At 39.2% G+C, this 19,363-nt stretch overlaps 2 protein-coding genes across 3 annotated transcripts in view; one reads left to right on the top strand and one right to left on the bottom strand.

Annotated features, from left to right (window-relative positions):
• Positions 1-2,305: 2,305 nt before the first annotated feature.
• Positions 2,306-5,855, bottom strand: LOC141501576 (disks large homolog 1-like). The gene is given in 4 exon segments (XM_074205667.1): positions 2,306-2,860; positions 4,166-4,298; positions 4,301-4,379; positions 4,381-5,855. Coding segments are annotated over 4 exon segments (1,467 nt in total). The 5' UTR covers positions 5,604-5,855; the 3' UTR covers positions 2,306-2,828.
• A 67-nt stretch (positions 5,856-5,922) lies between these two features.
• SLC25A46 (solute carrier family 25 member 46) overlaps positions 5,923-19,363 on the top strand; it is a 77,427-nt gene continuing 63,986 nt past the window's right edge. The window contains exons 1-2 of one of the 2 annotated variants that reach the window (XM_074205669.1): positions 5,923-6,020; positions 6,830-7,215. In XM_074205669.1, coding sequence (XP_074061770.1) covers positions 7,173-7,215 — 43 coding nt within the window. In that variant the 5' untranslated portion in view covers positions 5,923-6,020; positions 6,830-7,172. Of the gene's footprint in view, positions 6,021-6,667; positions 7,216-19,363 lie in introns of those variants that run through there. The other variant, XM_074205670.1, reaches the window with a different exon arrangement.

The raw sequence follows: 19,363 nt of genomic DNA, 5'->3' as shown, positions 1-19,363 counted from the left end.
TAAAATCCCTGTGGGGCTATCTTAAAAAACCCACTCATGGGGGCTGCTAGGTGGTGCAGTGGATAGAGCACCAGCCCTGGAGTCAGTAGTACCCAAGTTCAAATCCAGCCTAAGACACTTAGCAATTACCTAGCTGTGTGGCCTTGAGTAAGCCACTTAACCCCATTGCCTTGCAAAAAAAAACCCCACTAAAAAAAAACCCACTCATATGTGCCAGGCCTCCTGTTTAAAAAAAAAAAAAATTCTCAGAAAACCCTTTCTGTCCAGAATGGTCACATTTCATTTCATAGAGTATAAATTAAATTTCATTTGTCATCCTGTTTCCTGAACTCGTGTCAGAACTGAAGTTGACATCACAAGCTCAAGTTGGGGATGAGATAGCAAAAGGTTAGTGATCTTTTTCCCAGTGAAAGGACTCATTCTTCCAGCCTATAGCAGTACAATTTGATGTTATGTACAATCATACACAATTTGGTGTTGATTGCAAATAATTATCATAGAAATCCTGAATGTCTGCCTCCACACCCAGCAGAGGAATCCTTTCCCCCAAGGAAAAGGCAAACATTTCTGGCACTTGGTTCAGTTAAAAGTTCGATTGCATTTTGGATCAAATACTCTCCTGTTGTGCTCTCCTGATCTTCCAACCCCAAGGGTGCAAAGCAGGACATATGGTGGCTAAATATTGGGTGATGATCAGCTATGATAGACTTGCACATTTCAGCAGTATAATAAAGACAATTCTAAAAGACTTGTGATAGAAAATACCATCCATTTCCAGAGAAAGAACTGTGGAATTCAAATGTAAACCAAAGATTATCTTCAAAATTTTTTTAGAAAGATTTTGAGTTTTATAGTTCCCCCCCATTCTTGCTTCCTTCCTTCCCCCCAACCCCCACAGAAAGCAGTCTGTTAGTCTTTACATTGTTTCCATGGTATGCATTGATCTCAGTTGAATGTGATGAGAGAGAAATCATATCCTTAAGGAAGAAAAATAAAGTATAAGAAATAGCAAGATTACTTAATTAGATAACAGGTTTCTTGTAATAGTCTTTGGTCTTTGTTCAAACTCTACAATTCTTTCTCTGGATACAGATGGCACTCTCCTTTGCAGACAGCCCAAAATTGTCCCTGGTTGTCCATCAAGGTTGATCATCAACCCCATGTTGCTGTTAAGGTGTACAGTGTTTTTCTGGTTCCTCATCTCACTCATCATCAATTCATGCAAATGCCTCCAGGCTTCCCTGAATTCCCATCCCTCCTGGTTTCTAATAGAACAATAGTGTTCCATGACATACATATACTACAGTTTGTTAAGCCATTCCTCAATTGAAGGACATTCACTTCATTTCCAATTCTTTGCTACCACAAACGGGGCAGCTATGAATATTTTTATACAAGTGAATATCTTCAATTTTTAAAAGTTGCCTTAAGTCTTTTTTTCCTGGTTTACATTATTTCACAACATGATTATGGATCTATGTTTAGCATGGTTATACATGTATAGCTTAAATTAGATTATTTGCCACCAGAGAGAAAAAATGTATGACCCAAAACTGCAAAAAAAAAAAAAAGATTGTTGAAAACTACCATTGCAATATAGCTGGAAAAAGATAATTGTAAAAATAAAAAAAAATGCATAGTAGATAGCAGCTGAGGAATTAGGGTCTAATTATCAGATCAAGTCACAACTCCTATTTCCCTTAATTCATTGAAGGAAATAGCCACTCTAATAGACAACTAAATGTCACAGTGGATAGAGTGTCAGGCCCCCTATAAGAAATACTAATCTTCCTAAGAAGAAATCTGAGCTCAGACACTAGTTTTGTGACCAGGGGCAAGTTAACCCTGTTTGCCTCAGTTTCCTGATTTGCAAGAAGAGCAGGAGAAATACCAAACCACTCCAGTATTTTTGTCAAGACTCTCTAACGTGCTCACAGAGTCGGACATGACTAAAAATGACAACAAATCAGGTCAAACAAGCAGCCAAAGACCACTCACTGATTGATGTTGTGAAGTACAATATCAATGTTTGTGAAATTCCTGTATAGAAAGGGGTCCCCCGACATCCTTCTAGGCCCTGAGGAATTCCTTAGAAATATGAATTTGGCCAGGTGCCTTTGGGTCTGAAAATAATAAGACTCAAGTACTTGATCCAGGACATACCATACAATTGTTTGAAGAATCACAAAGCACCCTCATCAGCCTAATTATCTTGCTGTATCTGTTAAATTCCAGAATTGCCTCCCCCTTCCGCAGCTGTGGCTGGAACAATAGGATAGTAAATTCCTTAAACCTATGGGAGGCTCATGAATATGTGACTCCCCCCCCCCCCATCTCAGGAAACATGTTCAAACAAAGACCCTTTCTGTCTATAGGGAACCCCATATTTACATATAAGATGGTCTTTTGCTTCTGTATCCTGCTTCCTCTCAGTACTTCCCCCCACAAAAAACTATAAAAACCCTATCCCCTGAACACTTAGGTCCTGTCTGATTTGGGCATTCCATCCCCAGGCAGTCCCCGGGAATAAAGATCTCCACATTTATCAAACTCTGGTCTCCTTCTTGCTCTTTGGGTTCAACAGTTGAGGGTACTTTTTGAGCCCAGCTAGGTTCAAAGGCTGATCAGGGGATCCTTCCTCTGCTAAACAGCAATCAATCAGAGCAGGCTTTTCATGAGTGTGTTGTATTAAGGTCACCTTTACTCAGTAACCTTGATAATATGGCTAGTCAACAGGACCTGGAAAGGTTCATTGCAGGAAGGTTGGAGTTGTGGGTCTACATGTAGTCCTCTGGCTCAAATGGATGCACCATCTCTTCCAAAGGCAGTTAGTTAACATCAAGATTGCCTCCTTCTAAGCCTGTAAAAGACAACTAGACATAGAGATGATATATCTTCTTATGTTTTCATCTCCTGCAGCCAGGCACAAGTTCCAAGAGTTTTTCCCTTGATTGGCCTAATAGAATTTCAAAAGATACAATCCATAATCCTGCTCATTACAATTTCTAAGTTGGAACAAAAGGGGAAACAGTCATTCTGTTGTCAACACTTTTCCCAAAAAGATCTTAAAATTTGCTATATTCTTATATAACTTTGCTATATTGCTATATCCTACTTATCTCCTCCATGTGCTTGGGGGTGATAGAGGATGTGGTATAGGGTCAGGGTTATACTAAAATATGCAGTTATTTCTGCAGTGTGGCCCTTGGTTGCAGTTAATAAAATATAGAAGACCAAAACTTGGTATTATATCCTTGATCAGACATCTTGCTGTTTGTGGTAGCATCTGTTGCTGGAAAAGTTCTGGAAAATCCCATAGTTCATTTGGTTTCTACACTCTAAAACATATCTGTACTCCCTAGACTTTGGCAATTCAATAAAATCAATCTAGAGGTATTCATATGGGTCTCCTACTTCCTCCACCTTCAGAACTAAAAGGAACCAGTAAAATAATGTTAGTCAAACTAATTTTATAGTCCGGCAAATTGACATAGAAAAGCAATGACTTATCCAGGATTACAGAGGTATTGAATGGAAGGATCAGGATTTGAACCTAGATCCTATGACTTCACATCTAGCTACTATGTTACTAGCTACATATCTTTTATTTCACACTTACTATAGTGATTTTGCTTTTCCTGGTTCCTCATTTGATTCATTTACTGTGTTTTACATTCCACCTCAGCTATAAAGATGATCCTACTTTTAATCTTGATGTCACCTACAAATGACTACTTCAAAGTATAAATTCAGAAATTCCTTTATGTGATCACAATCTGTCATCCTGCCCCTCCCTCTACCTTTTAACTGTCTTATTTTTTTTAGGCTGTTTTATTTCCAAAGTGTTTTCTAGTTGTATTAAATTTATTCTTATATGAATGTTGGTATTTTATAGTGTTCTCTGAACCGTAATTACTCTTTTCATTTCTTCCTATCGTATTTTGTTTGAATAATACAGAAATGCTGATTTCTGTGGAGAGACTGTATGTCCTACAACTTTGCTCCATTTATTAATTTTTCCAACTAATTTTTATTTGTTTCTTTTAGGGTTCTCTAAATTCATCATATCTGCAAAAAACAATCATTTTTTTTCCAGTTTGCCTATTCTTATTTAATGGAAAATTGGAATAATTCCAGGTGGAGAAGGCACAGCTTTTGTTTTTACCTTCAGGCCCATACTGTGCCACGATTTTGACAGCCTGGCCAGTGTTCTTAAGAGCTGCTGCTGCCGCTGCTGCCTGTTCCTGTGTGGATGCCCTGAGATGGACACTATTTACTGATAGGATTCCTTCTCCTTTTCCCGGTGTTTGCCACTGAGATCAGCAGGCCCTCCAGCAGGGATAAAGGAAATAAAAATTCTTTCTCCATCTTCCCCTCCTGGTAAATTCATCCTCTCCAGGCATCCCTTTGGGAATTGGGGAATATCTGACTGATGATCCTGGTGTCTGGCCCAAAGAAGATGGCATACTAAGGTGGTTATCCAGAGGAAGGGGATAAGGGCTGATGGCAGGGCTCATGTACATATTGGTGGGCTTTGCTACCCTCAGGTACACAAAGTCGGAGGCGTTGGTCAAGGCCGTCACGGCTTCTTCATGAGTGACTTCTTCCAAGGACACACTATTCACAGCTACAAGTTTGTCTCCGGTCTGCAGCTTGCCGTCCTTATGGGCTGCTCCTCCCGGGATGATCTGAGTGACATAGATGCCATTGTCCCCGGGGAGGTGCTGGTTGCCCACGCCACCGGCTATGCTGAACCCAAGGCCCTCGGGGCCCTTCAGCAGCCGGATCTCCGCCATCTTCTCCACGGCCGGCTTCCACCTGCGGACGTACAGGTGGACCACGGGGCCCGCCTCCTTCAGGGCTTCCACGGCCCCGCGGTGGGTCACGTCCCGGAGGTCCACTCCGTTCACCTGCAGAATGCAGTCGTTGCCCCGCAGCCTCCCGTCCTGCGCGGCCGCGCCGCCCGCGATGATGTCGGTGATGATGATGCCCGCGTCCTCTCCCACGTGCGGGTTGTCCCGGCCGCCCGCGATGCTGAGCCCCAGGCCTGCGTGGCCGCGGGCCAGCGTGATCTCTTTGTATTCATACTCTTCGGCGGGGGCGAAGGGTGGAAGCTCCCCGGGCCCCGCGGCGGGGCCGGGCCCGGGCCCGGGCCCCTCGGCCCGAGCCGCGGCAGGGCTGCGTGGGGCCCGCCGGCGGCTCACCACGCGGGGCGGCCCGGGGCTCCGGGGCTGGGCAGGCTCCGGCGCGCGTGGGCCGTCCAGTAACGTCACTTCATAAAACTCCTGGATGTCCAGGAGCGCGTGGAAGAGGCTGCTCTGGAAGAGGCGGATGAGGCGCTCCAGGGAGCCGCGCAGCCGGGCGCCAGGGCCGGGCTGCGGCCGGGACGAGCCGGGGCCAGCGCCGGGGCTGGGGCCGGGCTGCGGCCGGGACGAGCCGGGGCCAGAGCCGGGGCCAGCGCCGGGGCCAGCGCCGGGGCCGGGCTGCGGCCGGGACGAGCCGGGGCCAGCGCCGGGGCCAGCGCCGGGGCCGGGCTGCAGCCGGGCCAGGTGCTCCTGCAGCAGCTGCAGCGCCCGCTCCGCCTCCCGCTTCCGCACGGGCATGGCCGGCCCGGCCGCCGCCGCCTCAGGCCCCGCGCGCCATCACGGCTCCGGGCCCCGGCCGGCGGGGCCGCCCGCCCGCCCTTCTGCCCGCTCCCTCCCCTCCTTGGCCCTCTCCGCCTCCCCGCTGTCTCCTCTTCCTCCCTTTAAACTTGACCCCAAGATGGCGGAGCCGAGCCACAGGGCCGCGGCCCAACGGGACTGCCTTCCCCGGCCTGCCAGCCAATGGCAAGCGAGTAGGCACGGGGCAGCCCAGGGGCGGGGCCCGGGAAGAAGAGGGGGCGGGGTCCGGGAGGGGAGGGGCCGGGCGGGGCCGGGCGGGGCCAGCTCAGCGTTCTGCTTTATCTTTACCAAGACCCCCAGGTCGTAATCACTACCCTGCCCGCACTCCCCCACCCCTTCTCTCCTTAAAGACTATAGGTATATAATATATATAATATGTATTTAGTATTATATACAATGTGTTATTTATATATTTTATACAATTATATATTAGATATTATTTACATAGTTTATATTGTTATTATATAATCATATATCCTTTATATATTGTTTATTATTATTAAATAACAATATAACACAGATATTATTTTTATATTTTACATTATAGATGCTTTATATATTCATATTATTATAATACATTATCTATCATTTACATATTTTATATTATATGATTGCATATTAGATATTATTTATATATTTCATATTATTATATAATTATATATAATTTATATATTGTATATTATTACATAATTATATATTACATATATCATTTTTATATTTTATATTTTATTATATAATTATATATCATTTATACAGCCATATCATTATAATATATTATATATGATATATTATCATATATAATTTGTAAATATTATATAATTGTATATTAGATATTATTTATATATTTTATATTATTGCATAATTATATATAATATACATGTTTTATATTATTATGTAATAAATATTATATATTATATATTTTATAATGTTTTATAATTATATATATATATATGTACATATGTTTTTTTTTCCCAAAGCAATGGGGTTAAGTGGCTTGCCCATGGCTACACAGCTAGGTAATTATTAAGTGTCTGAGTCGGATTTGAACTCAGGTCCTCTTGACTCCAAGGGTGCTCTATCACTGTGCCACCTAGCAGTCACCCCTTCACTTCTACACTGTCCTCTCTTGAGCCCCCAGACCTCTTATCCTCTCTTGTTCCTTGAAGTCTTAGCCCTAGTTCTTTCCAAACGGGAACAAATGAAGCCCTGCTACAGACCTCCCATCCATACACTCCAGTAACTTCTATCAGGAAAACAGCTCAGGGGAGGCCGCTTAAGAATCCATGCGGGTTATTTTATCAGTGATGAAATCACAGAAGGCTCTGACTTAGGAGGGCAAGAAAAGGCTCAAAATTTAATTCACAAGTTCCTACAAAAAAGCTCATAGGTTAGATCCTTTGGAGAAGCAGCAAGATAGTTTCAGTAGAAGTAGTAAAGTTAAGCAAAGAAACAACAATAGAGTTGGACTGGTGAAGACAACAAGGACAATAGAAAAACAACCACTAGAAGATGGCTGGGCTTAGATCTACATGGATCCAGCATGGAGAAGAAGGTGAGCCAAACATTTATATGGAGCCTAACCAGCCTTCTGTGCCGAGAGGGGTGGGGGTGGGGGTGTCAGGATCAAGGAGGAAGGCTAAGTGGTGGAGGGAGAGGTAGGGGAGAAGGGCCAGAGGTTACTTTGTATTATTTTAGTGAATTTACATTTGAAAAGAGAATTAGATTGAACTGTGGGGAGGAAGTCATAGACCCACAGAAAATGCTAAAGCAGCATAGCTGCTTAATATTACAAGAAAGGCTAGACAAATATTTCTACAATATTTCTCCTTCACTAAGATTAAAGAGAGCATTTAGCATTTTCTTTGTAATGTACCTGGGTCCACTTTTCCAGGTGTCTTCTTCCATACTTCCCTGCAAGTATTTTTTGATGCAAAGACACTAGCATCCTTTCCATTTCTCACTCTTAACACTATCACCCAAATCTGAGCATTTTCACTGACTGTCTCCCTCTTTGGCTCTGCCTCCTCCCTTCAAGTCCCAGCTAAAATTCTACAAAACTTTTATGACCCCTGTGAGGGGCAAGAATGCTGACTTTTCAGAAACACAGTGCTAAATTAGTCTAAGCCATAGGCCTCAGTTTCTATTTCTCAAGAATCAGGTGAGTGTGAGAACCCGGATCTCCAGCTAGAAAAATTATATCACTCTAACCATATAAGGTGTAAACAAAGACAGGCAATCCTCCCCCCTTTGGACCATCAAGTTTGACCAATTGTTGTGATGGTCAGCAGAAAAGAGGAGGGGAAGGGGGTTGTGGTTTTTGTGGTTTTTTAACCCTGCTTCAGCTTCTGTAATTCAACTTTTCCTGCTCTCTCTCTCTCTCTCTCTCTCTCTCTCTCTCTCTCTCTCTTTCTCTCTCTCATAGAGAGTTAGGAACTGCCCCACTTCTTGCAAGAACCAAATTAAATGCTTTTCTACTACTTTGAGAGGACTCCGAGTAGTCATTTTGGGTTAGGGTCTCAATACCCGGCACACCCTCTTTAATCTAGTATCTTCCCATGTTGATTATCCTCCTGTATATATCTTGTCTAAATAGTTGTTTGTATATGGTCTCTCCTATAAATGCTATTTGCCTTTCTTTACTTCCCTAGGATTTAGGATCATGCTTAGCACATAATAGACTCTTAAGAAATATCAACATATTGACTGTTGGTTCATTGGATCATCTTTATCCTATTGATCTAGCTCTTTAATCCCATCCCTTTTTGATTGGCTACTTTTCCACTCAATGGCTTCCCACCACATTTCCACCTGTTTTGCTTTTCTTAGATCTTATCACCAACTCCAGCGAATCCTTCTCTCCTGACAATCATTTTCACTGGGTCATGTTGCACATTTATATACATTCTCTCTTGATTGAAACTGTGAGCCCTATAAACTATAAACCTTAAAAATATAGGATCCAAATAAAGTGACAAAATATAGGTTAGACATGAAGTTCTATTCTCTGGGATTTACCATTAACTTATAGGTGGAGGTCATTCTGATAATAATCACACAAAACTGAGGGAGATCAGAAAACTTATTCAGCAGCAAGGGAAAAACAATATACATAACAAGAGTAGACAAAACCTTAAACTTCCCTGGAGACCATTCTAATACTTGATAAAGGAGGATGAATTCCATTCTTCACAATAGCTTGTGATAAATTCAATATATAAACATTTCTTATCATTTGTTGCCATCGAAATGGCAACAAATTCATATTAAAACAGCATTAATTGTTAATTAACTTACATATGAAAAATTTTACAGAAAGGGACTTTTATCAAGCTTTTAATCACAAAGTTTTCAAGTATCACTTCCCCAAGTTCAAAGTAAGAATAAGGTTTTTAAGGTGGCTCAGCTTGATGCAAAAAATTTTGGGAGGCAAAGTTTTTTTTAACCTCTTTACTTTGTTATATTTCATAATAAAATCCCGAGCAGTTTTAACATCCCAGAGAAAGTGTGTGCAAATTCCTTTACTTTTCAGTGGCCCCCAAATTCCTCTGCTTATCTGGTTCCCCAGATTCCATTGACAACATTCTGGCAACCACCAAGAAAGGACATTTTCCTCCTTGACACTGGAACCTGTTCAGGCTTGGAGAGGTTAGAAGCATGTTTTTCCAGATCCAAGATTTCTAGAAACATAGGAAAATTAAATTGGACTTTTTAGTCATTCTTTCTGTTTGTCTGGTCTCTTGCCCCCGGGGTTAATGTAGGAGAAGGTTTGAGACTGTGAGAGTGTATGTTTTGGGCACTAACAAAGGTGTCCACCTAGATGTGGGGCTCATGTTAGCTCAATGAGTATCTGTGGTAGAGGGATTGCTGTGTTCGTGGGATTTTGTGCTCATTGCAGTTTGTGGTATATATTTGAGTACTGAATATATGCATAGAAGGATTTTTAGCTATAATTCCAATCAAAGACATCTAGGAAGTAATCATTAGAATTAAAACATTGGGAAAACTTATTTGGTACCAAAGACTCTAGACATCCCCTGGCCCCAGTCTTGAGCTATCTCATTGGAAGGAATTAGACTTGTAGGTTTTGACAAAAGTATCTTATTAAGTTGTGTACACAGAATTGACATAAGTATAATCTAAAAAGAGTGCTGATCCATGGGACTCAAACATGAAGTTATCATGGAATTAGACAAATTTTGCAGTAAGAGAGGGAGAATTGCAGAAGTTAGCTATGTTGAAGCTTTTATGATATTAGCAAAAACACCTGAGTTCCCAGGTCAAATAGTGATTCTTCACTGGAAACACTGAACCTACTGAGAAAACAAACACTGAAACCACTGAATTGCTCTGGACCTGCTCAAACATCTATGAGGTGAGAGGACCAGATTGGACTTAGCCAAAACTTTCTTCCATCTTCTAGTTTTTTGCTAATTATTGAGCCTCTGTTAAATAGCATTCTCTGTTAAAATATCTCTCTTTCTGGTTTTGCCTGCTCAAATTTTTTCCCCTGAGTTTCATTTCTCCAGGTTACACCCTCAAGACCAGCCTCTGCAGGATTCCAGTCAGCTGTGCCAGTCAATCATTCTCTGAACCCTGCCTCAATGAAGTCCTCCCTGTAATGCAATCATCTCCAAATGGACCCTGAAAGTTCCAGAAGAATCTGGGTCCTGAATAATTTTGAGGAGGGGAATGATGCATAGAAATAGTAGAGAATTATGAATGTAGCAGGAATCAAAATCTGTAATCTTTTAATGCTGTTAAAATTAGGGAATCTTGTTAAGGGTGTGGAAGGGTCTTAACCTTAGTTTCATTGTTTAATGTAAAATTGGCATGCTGTCTCCTCAGTTCCTATTCCCCCAGCCACCTGAATCCAGTCACTTAAGGGGTAAGGGAATTCCCCTTTTTGCCCTCAGTGCCCAGATAAGGGTAAGACTATAAAACCTGAGGCTGGACCTCAGCTCCAGACCACCCCTCTCTCTGTCCCAGTAAACTCTGTGCTTGAGTATTCTTTTATCTCTGTCTATCTCCCTCGGTCTCCCTCCCTACCAGGTGATCTTGCCTAACCTTTTCTTGTCTTAAGTGCTTAAGTGCTTGCTGACCATTTGGGAGGCAAAGTTTTTTTTTTAACCTGTTTACTTTGCCATATTTCATAATAAAATCCTAAGCAGTTTTAACATCCCAGAGAGAGCATGCAAATTCTTTTGCTTTTCAGTGGCCCCCCAAATTCCTATTATGATCTGGTGACCCCAGATCACAGTGGCAACAACCTTTCTAATCCAGAGAGGAAAAATACCTAAAGTACTTCAATTATCACAAAATTTTTACCAGTCACACAGCTAAGTAAGTATTTAGTATCTGAGCCTGGATTTGAACTCAGGTCCTACTGACTCTAGGACCAGTGTGCAATCTACAACATGATGTAGCTGCTACTTTACTGATTTCTTTTTATTTAAATTAATTTTTATTAAAGATATTATTTGAGTTTTACAATTTTCCCCCCAATCTTACTCCCCCCGCCCCCCGAAAGCAATCTGTCAGTCTTTACTTTGTTTCTATGTTGTACCTTGATCCAAATTGGGTGTGATGAGAGAGAAATCATATCCTTAGAGAAGACACAAGAATTCTAAGAGGTAACAAGATCAGACAATAAGATAGCTGTTTCTTTTCTAAATCAAAGGGAATAGTCCTTGAACTTTGTTCAAACTCCACAGCTCCTTATCTGTATACAGATGGCACTCTCCTTTGCAGACAGCCCAAAATTACTCCCAATTGTTGCACTGATGGAATGAGCAAGTCCTTCAAAGTTGTTCATCACTCCCATGTTGCTGTTAGGGTATACAGTGTTTTTCTGGTTCTGCTCATCTCACTCAGCATCAGTTCATGCAAACCCCTCCAGGCTTCCCTGAAATCCCGTCCCTCCCGGTTTCTAATAGAACAATAATATTCCATGACATACATATACCACAGTTTGCTAAGCCATTCCCCAATTGAAGGACATTTACTTGATTTCCAATTCTTTGCCAACCACAAACAGGGCTGCTATAAATATTTTTGTACAAGTAATGTTTTTACCCTTTTTCTTCATCTCTTCAGGGTATAGACCCAGTAGTGGTATTGCTGGGTCAAAGGGTATGCACACTTTTGTTGCCCTTTGGGCATAGTTCCAAATAGCTCTCTAGAAAGGTTGGATGAGTTCACAGCTCCACCAATAGTGTAATAGTGTCCCAGATTTCCCACATCTCTTCCAACAATGATCATTATCCTTCCTGGTCATACTGGCCAATCTGAGAGGTGTGAGGTGGTACCTCAGAGAAGCTTTAATTTGCATTTCTCTAATAATGATTTAGAGCATTTTTTCATATGGCTATGAATTGCTTTGATCTCCTCATCTGTAAATTGCCTTTGCATATCCTTTGACCATTTGTCAATTTGGGAATGGCTTTTTGTTTTAAAAATATGACTCAGTTCTCTGTATATTTTAGAAATGAGTCCTTTGTCAGAATCGTTAGTTGTAAAGATTGCTTCTCAATTTACTATATTTTTTTTTATCTTGGTTACATGGTTTTATCTGTGCAAAAGCTTTTTAATTTAATGTGATCAAAATAATCTAGTTTGTTTTTTGTGATGTTCTCCAACTCTTCTTTAGTCATAAACTGCTCCCCTTTCCATAGATCTGACAGGTAAACTAGTCCTTGATCTTCTAATTTACTTATAGTATTGTTTTTTATGTCTAAGACCTTTAACCATTTGGTTAACACCAAAGGGTGTTAGGTGTTGGTCTAATCTAAGTTTGTTCCATACTAACTTCCAATTATCCCAGCAGTTTTTATCAAAAAGGGAGTTTTTAATCCCAATGGCTGGACTCTTTGGGTTTATCAAACAGCAGATTACTATAATCGTTTCCTGCTATTGCACCTAGTCTATTCCATTGGTCCACCACTCTATTTCTTAGCCAGTACCAAATGGTTTTGATGACTGATGCTTTATAATATAATTCTAGATCAGGTAGGGCTAAGCCACCTTCTTTTGCACTTTTTTCCATTAAGCTCCTGGCAATTCTTGACTTTTTATTTCTCCATATGAATTGACTTACAATTTTTTCTAATTCATTAAAGTAATTTTTTTGGAATTTTGATTGGTAGGGCACTAAACAGTTTAATTTTGGTAGAATTGTCATTTTTATTATATTAGCTCTACCTATCTATGAGCAGTTGATATTTGCCCAGTTATTTAAATCTGATTTAATTTGTGTGAGAAGCGTTTTATAATTGTTTTCAAAAAGATTCTGAGTCTGTCTTGGCAAATAGACTCCCAAGTATTTTATATTGTCTGAGGTTACTTGGAATGGGATTTCTCTTTCTAGCTCTTCCTGCTGTATCTTGCTAGACATATATAGAAAAGTTGAGGATTTATGAGGGTTTATTTTATAACCTGCAACTTTGCTAAAATTGCTAATTGTTTCCAGTAGTTTTTTGGATGATTTCTTGGGATTCTCTAGGTAGACCATCATGTCATCTGCAAAGAGTGAGAGTTTTGTCTCTTACTTCCCAATTCTAATTCCTTCAAATTCTTTTTCTTCTCTAATTGCTGAAGCTAACATTTCTAATACAATATTGAATAGTAGTGATAATGGGCACCCTTGTTTCATCCCTGATCTTATTGTGAATGCCTCTAGCCTCTCCCCATTGATTATAATGCTTGTTGATGGTTTCAGATAAATACTGCTAATTATTTTAAGGAACAGTCCATTTATTCCTACACTCTCTAGTGGTTTTAATAGGAATGGATGCTGTATTTTGTCAAAAGCTTTTTCAGCATCTATTGATATGATCATATGATTTCTGATAGATTTGTTATTGATATAATTGAGTATACTAACAGATTTCCTAATATTGAACCAACCCTGCATCCCTGGAATAAATCCTACTTGGTCTTAGTGTATTATCCTAGTGATAACTTGTTGTAATTGTTTTGCTAAGATTTTAAGATTTTTGCATCTATATTCATCAGGGAAATAGGTCTATAATTTTCTTTCTCTGTTACAACACTTCCTGGTTTAGGTAACAGCACCATATTGGTTTCATAGAAAGAGTTAGGCAGAGTTCCATCTTTCCCTATTTTTCCAAAGAGTTTATATAGAATTGGAACCAACTGTTCCTTAAATGTTTGGTAGAATTCACTTGTGAATCCATCAGGCCCTGGAGATTTTTTTTGGGGGGGGGGGAGTTCAATGATGGCTTGTTGAATTTATTTTTCTGAGATAGGGTTGTTTAGGTATTTAGTCTCTTCTTCATTTAACCTGGGCAACTTATATTTTTGTAAATATTCATCCATTTCACTTAGATTATCAAATTTATTGGCATAGAGTTGGGCAAAATAATTTCAAATTATTTAATTTCCTCCTCATTGGTGGTGAGTTCACCTTTTTCATTTATGATACTAGCAGTTTGGTTTTCTTCTTTCTTTTTTTTTAATCAAATTGACCAGAGGTTTATCAATTTTATTGGTTTTTTCATAATGCCAATTTTTGGTTTTATTTATTCAATAGTTTTTTTGCTTTTGCTTTTTATTAATTTCTCCTTTAATTTTTAGAATTTCTAATTTGGTATTTAATTGGGGATTTTTGATTTGTTTTTTCTCTAATTTTTTTAGTTGCATGTTTAGTTCATTGATTTTCCCCTTTCTCCAACTTATTCATTTAAGCAATTTGAGCCATAATATTTCCTCTGAGAGTTGCTTTGAATGAATCCCATAGGTTTTGGTATGTTGTTTCATTATTATCATTCTCTAGGATAAAATGGTTAATACTTTCTATAATTTGTTTTTTAGTCCACTTATTCTTTAAAATGAGGTTATTCAGTTTCCAGTTGGTTCTGGGTCTTTATCTCCCTGGTCCAATATTGCATATCACTTTCATTGCATTGTGATCTGAGAAAGATGTATTCACTATTTCTGCCTTTCTGCAGTTGATCATTAGGTTTTTATGTCCTAGTACATGGTCAATTTTTGTATAAGTTCCATGTACTGCAGAGAAAAAGGTATATTCCTTTTTATCCCCGTTCAGTTTCCTCCATAAGTCTACCATATCTAATTTTTCTAACAATTTATTTACCTCCTTAACTTCTTTCTTGTTTTATGATTCGATTTATCTAGATCTGAGAGTGGTAGGTTGAGGTCTCCCACTAGTAGAGTTTTTGCTGTCTATGTCTTCCTGTAGTTCTTTCAGTTTCTCCTCTAAGAATTTGGGTGCTGTCCCACTGGGTGTATATATATATTCATTATTGAAATGACTTTATTTTCTATGGTATCTTTTAGGAGGATAAAGTTTCCTTCTTTATCTCTTTTAACACTATCTATTTTTGCTGCTGCTTTGTCCGAGATAAGGATTGCCACCTCTGCTTTTTTTACTTCAGCTGAAGCAAAATATATTTTGCTCTAACCTTTTAACTTTACTCTATATGTATCTCTCTGCTTCAAATGAGTTTCTTGTAAGCAGCATATTTTAGGATTCTGGTTTTTAATCCACTCTGCTATTTGCTTAAGTTTTAAGGGAGAGTTCATCCCATTCACATTCAAGATTATGATTACTAATTCTTTATTGCCCTCCATGCTATCTTCCCTCTGTTTGTATTTTCCCCCCTCCCCCCTTATACATATTCCCCAGTATTTTGTTTCTGAATACCACCCCCTTCAATGTGTTTGCCCTCCTATATCACCCCTCCCCTTTCTTTCGCCTTTCCCTTTTTCCCTTCCCTTCCTTGTTATTTCCCTTCCCCCTCCCCTTCCCTTTCTCTGTCCCCCCTCTCCTTTTCCCCTTTTAATACTTGAAAGGTTGGATGTTTTATAAGTTTTATAAGTTTTATAAGTTTTATAATTGAGTACATGAGGGTGACTTTAAGCCAAATCTGATGAGAAGAAGATTCAGGTGTTTCTCATCTGCTCCCTTCTTCCCCTCTATTACCATAGGTTTTTTGTACCTCTTAGTGTAATGAGATTTACCCCATTCAATCCCCTCCCTCCTCCCATCTATTTCCTGTTCCCCCTTTTTAAGGAGGTAGTGTTTTTTAGATCATTCTAAGTCATCTAAGTCATAGAAAATTCTGAGTGTCTATCCTTTCTAGTTCAGTATATTCTATCAAATAGAGTCAAAATTCCTGAGAGTTATTAGAATCTTTCTCCCAAGTGGGGTTAAGGCCAGTCACATCCCATTAGATAGCAGTCTCATGGATATGTCATGAATGTCCATCATTTCTGGCTAGGTATATTTTCTCTGTTAGAGTTACAATTCTCAAGATTTATGAGAATCTTTTTCCCCCCATGCTGGGATATAGCCAGTTTCAACTTACTGGATAGCATTTTTTTTTCCTTTTACTGCCCCCCCCGCCTTTTTTACCTTTTCATGTGTCCCTTGAACCTCCTGTTTGATGTCTAAATTTTTCTGTTTAGCTCTGGTCTTTTCATCAGAAATTTTTGGAATTCTTCCATTTCGTTAAATGTCCATCTTTTTCCCTGGAAGAGAAGGCTCAGCTTTATGGGATAGTGGATTCTTGGCTGCATCCCAAGCTCCCTTGCTCTTCGAAATATCTCATTCCAGGCCCTTTGATCCCTTAATGTTGATGCAGCCAGGTCCTGCATAAGCCTTACTTTGGCTCCTTGATATTTAAATCTTTCTGGATGCTTGCAGGATTTTCTCTTTTATCTGATAGTTCTGGAGTTTGGCCACAACATTCCTTGGTGTTTTCCTTTTAGGATCTTTTTCTGGTAGGGATCGATGTACTCTTTCAATAATTACTTTGCAGAGAGAGAGAGTTGAGGAGAGAACTGTGCAGCCAAGCAAAGTTTAAGAAATGGCCATGAGGATTTGACCCAAACTTAGTGCTAGAAATAGGAAAAGCAGACTCTTCTCTCCTCAAAATCACAATTTCTGGATTAATAATCAAACACCTAAATTGCATATTTTAAGAGAGACATTCTCATTTTTAGAGCTGGAAAAAAAAATCACAGATGTGGTCTAGAAGTCACTTCCCTGGCAAGGGAGAACAGAAATACCAGTAATATTAAGCAAAGCAAAAAACAAACACAGGTATCTAAAGAGACATACAAACACATGGGAGGGTTACTCATACAAAGTCTCATATATTATGGTACCAAAGGCACCACTCCCAGAACAAAATTCACAGATATCACAAGGGGAACCCCAATTTGCTTTCACCCTAAAGGGCCCTAAACATATGCAAATAGAGCCAGCCCAATAAATGATCACTTGTAGAGGGATGCCTGAAATCATTTTGGTACTCCAAGGTCAAAACAGAGAAAATTCATACCCCGCCAAAAGGCAAGAATTCCCATAAAACTCTGAGGCAAATTCCAGCAATTTCAAACCTCAAACAAAAGAAAGTTTTAAAAAATGTGACAATTGAATTGAAAAAATAGTAATCTTATTTCAAGATCAGCTTTGGTTAGGCTCAAAATCTGTCCTAGCTTTTTTTAGAGATCCCATATCCAGCATTGTTAATTATACTACTTGAATTTTTCTCCCTTTTCATAATTGGTTTATTGCATCTTCATAATTTCATTTTTAAATACTTCCCATTCCTATAGAACTTTCCTTCTCAGATTTTCAACTGTGACATACTATTTATTCTTTCTCTGAACTCCTAAAATCTGCTTTCTTAAAATCTTCAGTAGTTACCAGGTTATACTTAGTTTTAAGTATAGTTTCCCTCTTTTTTCATTCTGCTTATTTTCCCTAAAATTCCAGTAAAATTGTAACAATGATTTTGCTTAATTCAAGATTCTGACAAATCAGACTTATCTCCCCCTCAAAAATCTTCACAGGACTAATAAATATTTGTAGATGTGACTATGTACTTCAAAACAAGAACATTTAGAAAACAATTCATTCTTCAAATATTTATTAGTCCTTCATCTTTGTCATTTCTGAGTTTACTAACTCCATCTTCTATGAGTTCTCATTGAGAAGAAAAACTGTTAATTAAAATCAACTGTTACTGTAATCACAAATGGCAATATTCAGTCTTTTAGAGCCCAATTCACTCACTCTATTGAATGAATGTTTATTTCATCTTGTATTCCCTACGATCACAGTTAATTATCACAATTATTCAGAATGTGACTTGTGTTTAATATGATTTTAATTTGCATTATTGGTAGCCTTCATTCTTCTTGCTTACCATATATGTCTGTCATAAAAAAATCTTTTCCATTTTTTTCTGAATTCCTCATATTTTTCATTTTGTGATAACAATATTTCATTATGTTCACATATCATAGTTTAGTCAGTCATTCCCCAATTAGTGAATGCCTGTTTTCTTCCTAGTTTGTTGTTCTCTCCTTGGGGTGACATGTATATCTGGTAGAGAGGTAAAATAAATCACATCACTTCCCACATCTTTAACCATGGGACACTTCATTCTTGACAGGAGGTAAGCAGGAGTTTGGAACTAGAGTCTGCTGCTCTGAGAGAGGAGTACTGGACTAGAATATGTCTCTGCTCTCTTAAGTATTAGTTTGGTTTATGTAGTCTTCAGGTTCAAGCTAAACTTCTGGTCACTGTTTTGTTTGTTTATATTTTTTTTGCAAGGCAAATGGGGTTAAGTGGCTTGCCCAGGTTTACAGAGCTGGGTAATTATTAAGTGTCTGAGGTTGGATTTGAACTCAGGTACTCCTGACTCCAGGGCCAGTGCTCTATCCACTGCACCACCTAGCTGCCCCATGGTCACTGTTTTTTAATGGGAAAAGAAGAACCTCAAGCTTTATATCTAAGATTTGAGTTTCCATGGAATAATAATTTCAAAAAAAATCTCAAGTATAACAATAGCACAGAAATTCTATTTATCCAAATCAATAACTAAACAGAGAAAGTATACATAGAAGAATTATATAACAGACAATACAAAAAGGAAAAAAACTCTCCCATTCAGAATGAGGTAACTCAGATTAGCCAAGAAAGACAGGCCCAGAAATCACTCAGGTTGAAATTCCCCAAAGTCTTAAATGTAGCAAGTCTTTGGGGTTAGGGATATGATAGACGTTGCTAGCTCCACTCATGTTGACTTCTTCCCAGAGTTTTACTCTCCTTTCAGGAACCTGAAGAGGCAACTTCCACCTTACTCACAAAGCTGAAAGCCAAAAGTGTCCTATAGAACTTAAAAATAATAAAGATGCCAGAATTCTCCTATTCTCACCAACTCTTCCCTGATCCACAGGGTATTGATCTGCACCAGTGAGGAAAGATGCATGATCTTTGGGATGAAAGTTATACTTAATATCACAAAAAAAGTTGCTATTAATATTTTGATGGCATGTGAGATTTTTCCTCCTTGTCTTTGGGATGTGAAGATAAGTGGGATGTGAACTGTTCACTGACTTTTCTTGCATTATTTCAAATTGTCTTCTGGAATTGTTGTTCCAATTTATATGTTCACCCAAAGTGCATATCTTCCTATAGCTACCTCAGCATCGACTATTTCCATCTTTTGTTATCTCTGCAGTTCACTTGGTATCAAGTGAAATCTCAGTTTATTTTAATTTGTAGTTCTTTTATTCTTAGTGGTCTGGTGCAACTTTTTTAATGGTTGAAGAGTTAGAATTCTTTTGGAAACTTCATTCAGGAATAGTTCTGGGAATTATATATATATTTGTGCCAAACCCCTAGTTGTCTTGAATCAGAGATATTG

This window comes from Macrotis lagotis, chromosome X (genome assembly GCF_037893015.1).
Source record: "Macrotis lagotis isolate mMagLag1 chromosome X, bilby.v1.9.chrom.fasta, whole genome shotgun sequence".
In the NCBI taxonomy this organism is placed as follows: Eukaryota; Metazoa; Chordata; class Mammalia; order Peramelemorphia; family Peramelidae; genus Macrotis; species Macrotis lagotis.
The sequence above is the reverse complement of the archived record's forward strand: the minus strand, read 5'-3'. Positions and strand labels throughout refer to the sequence as shown.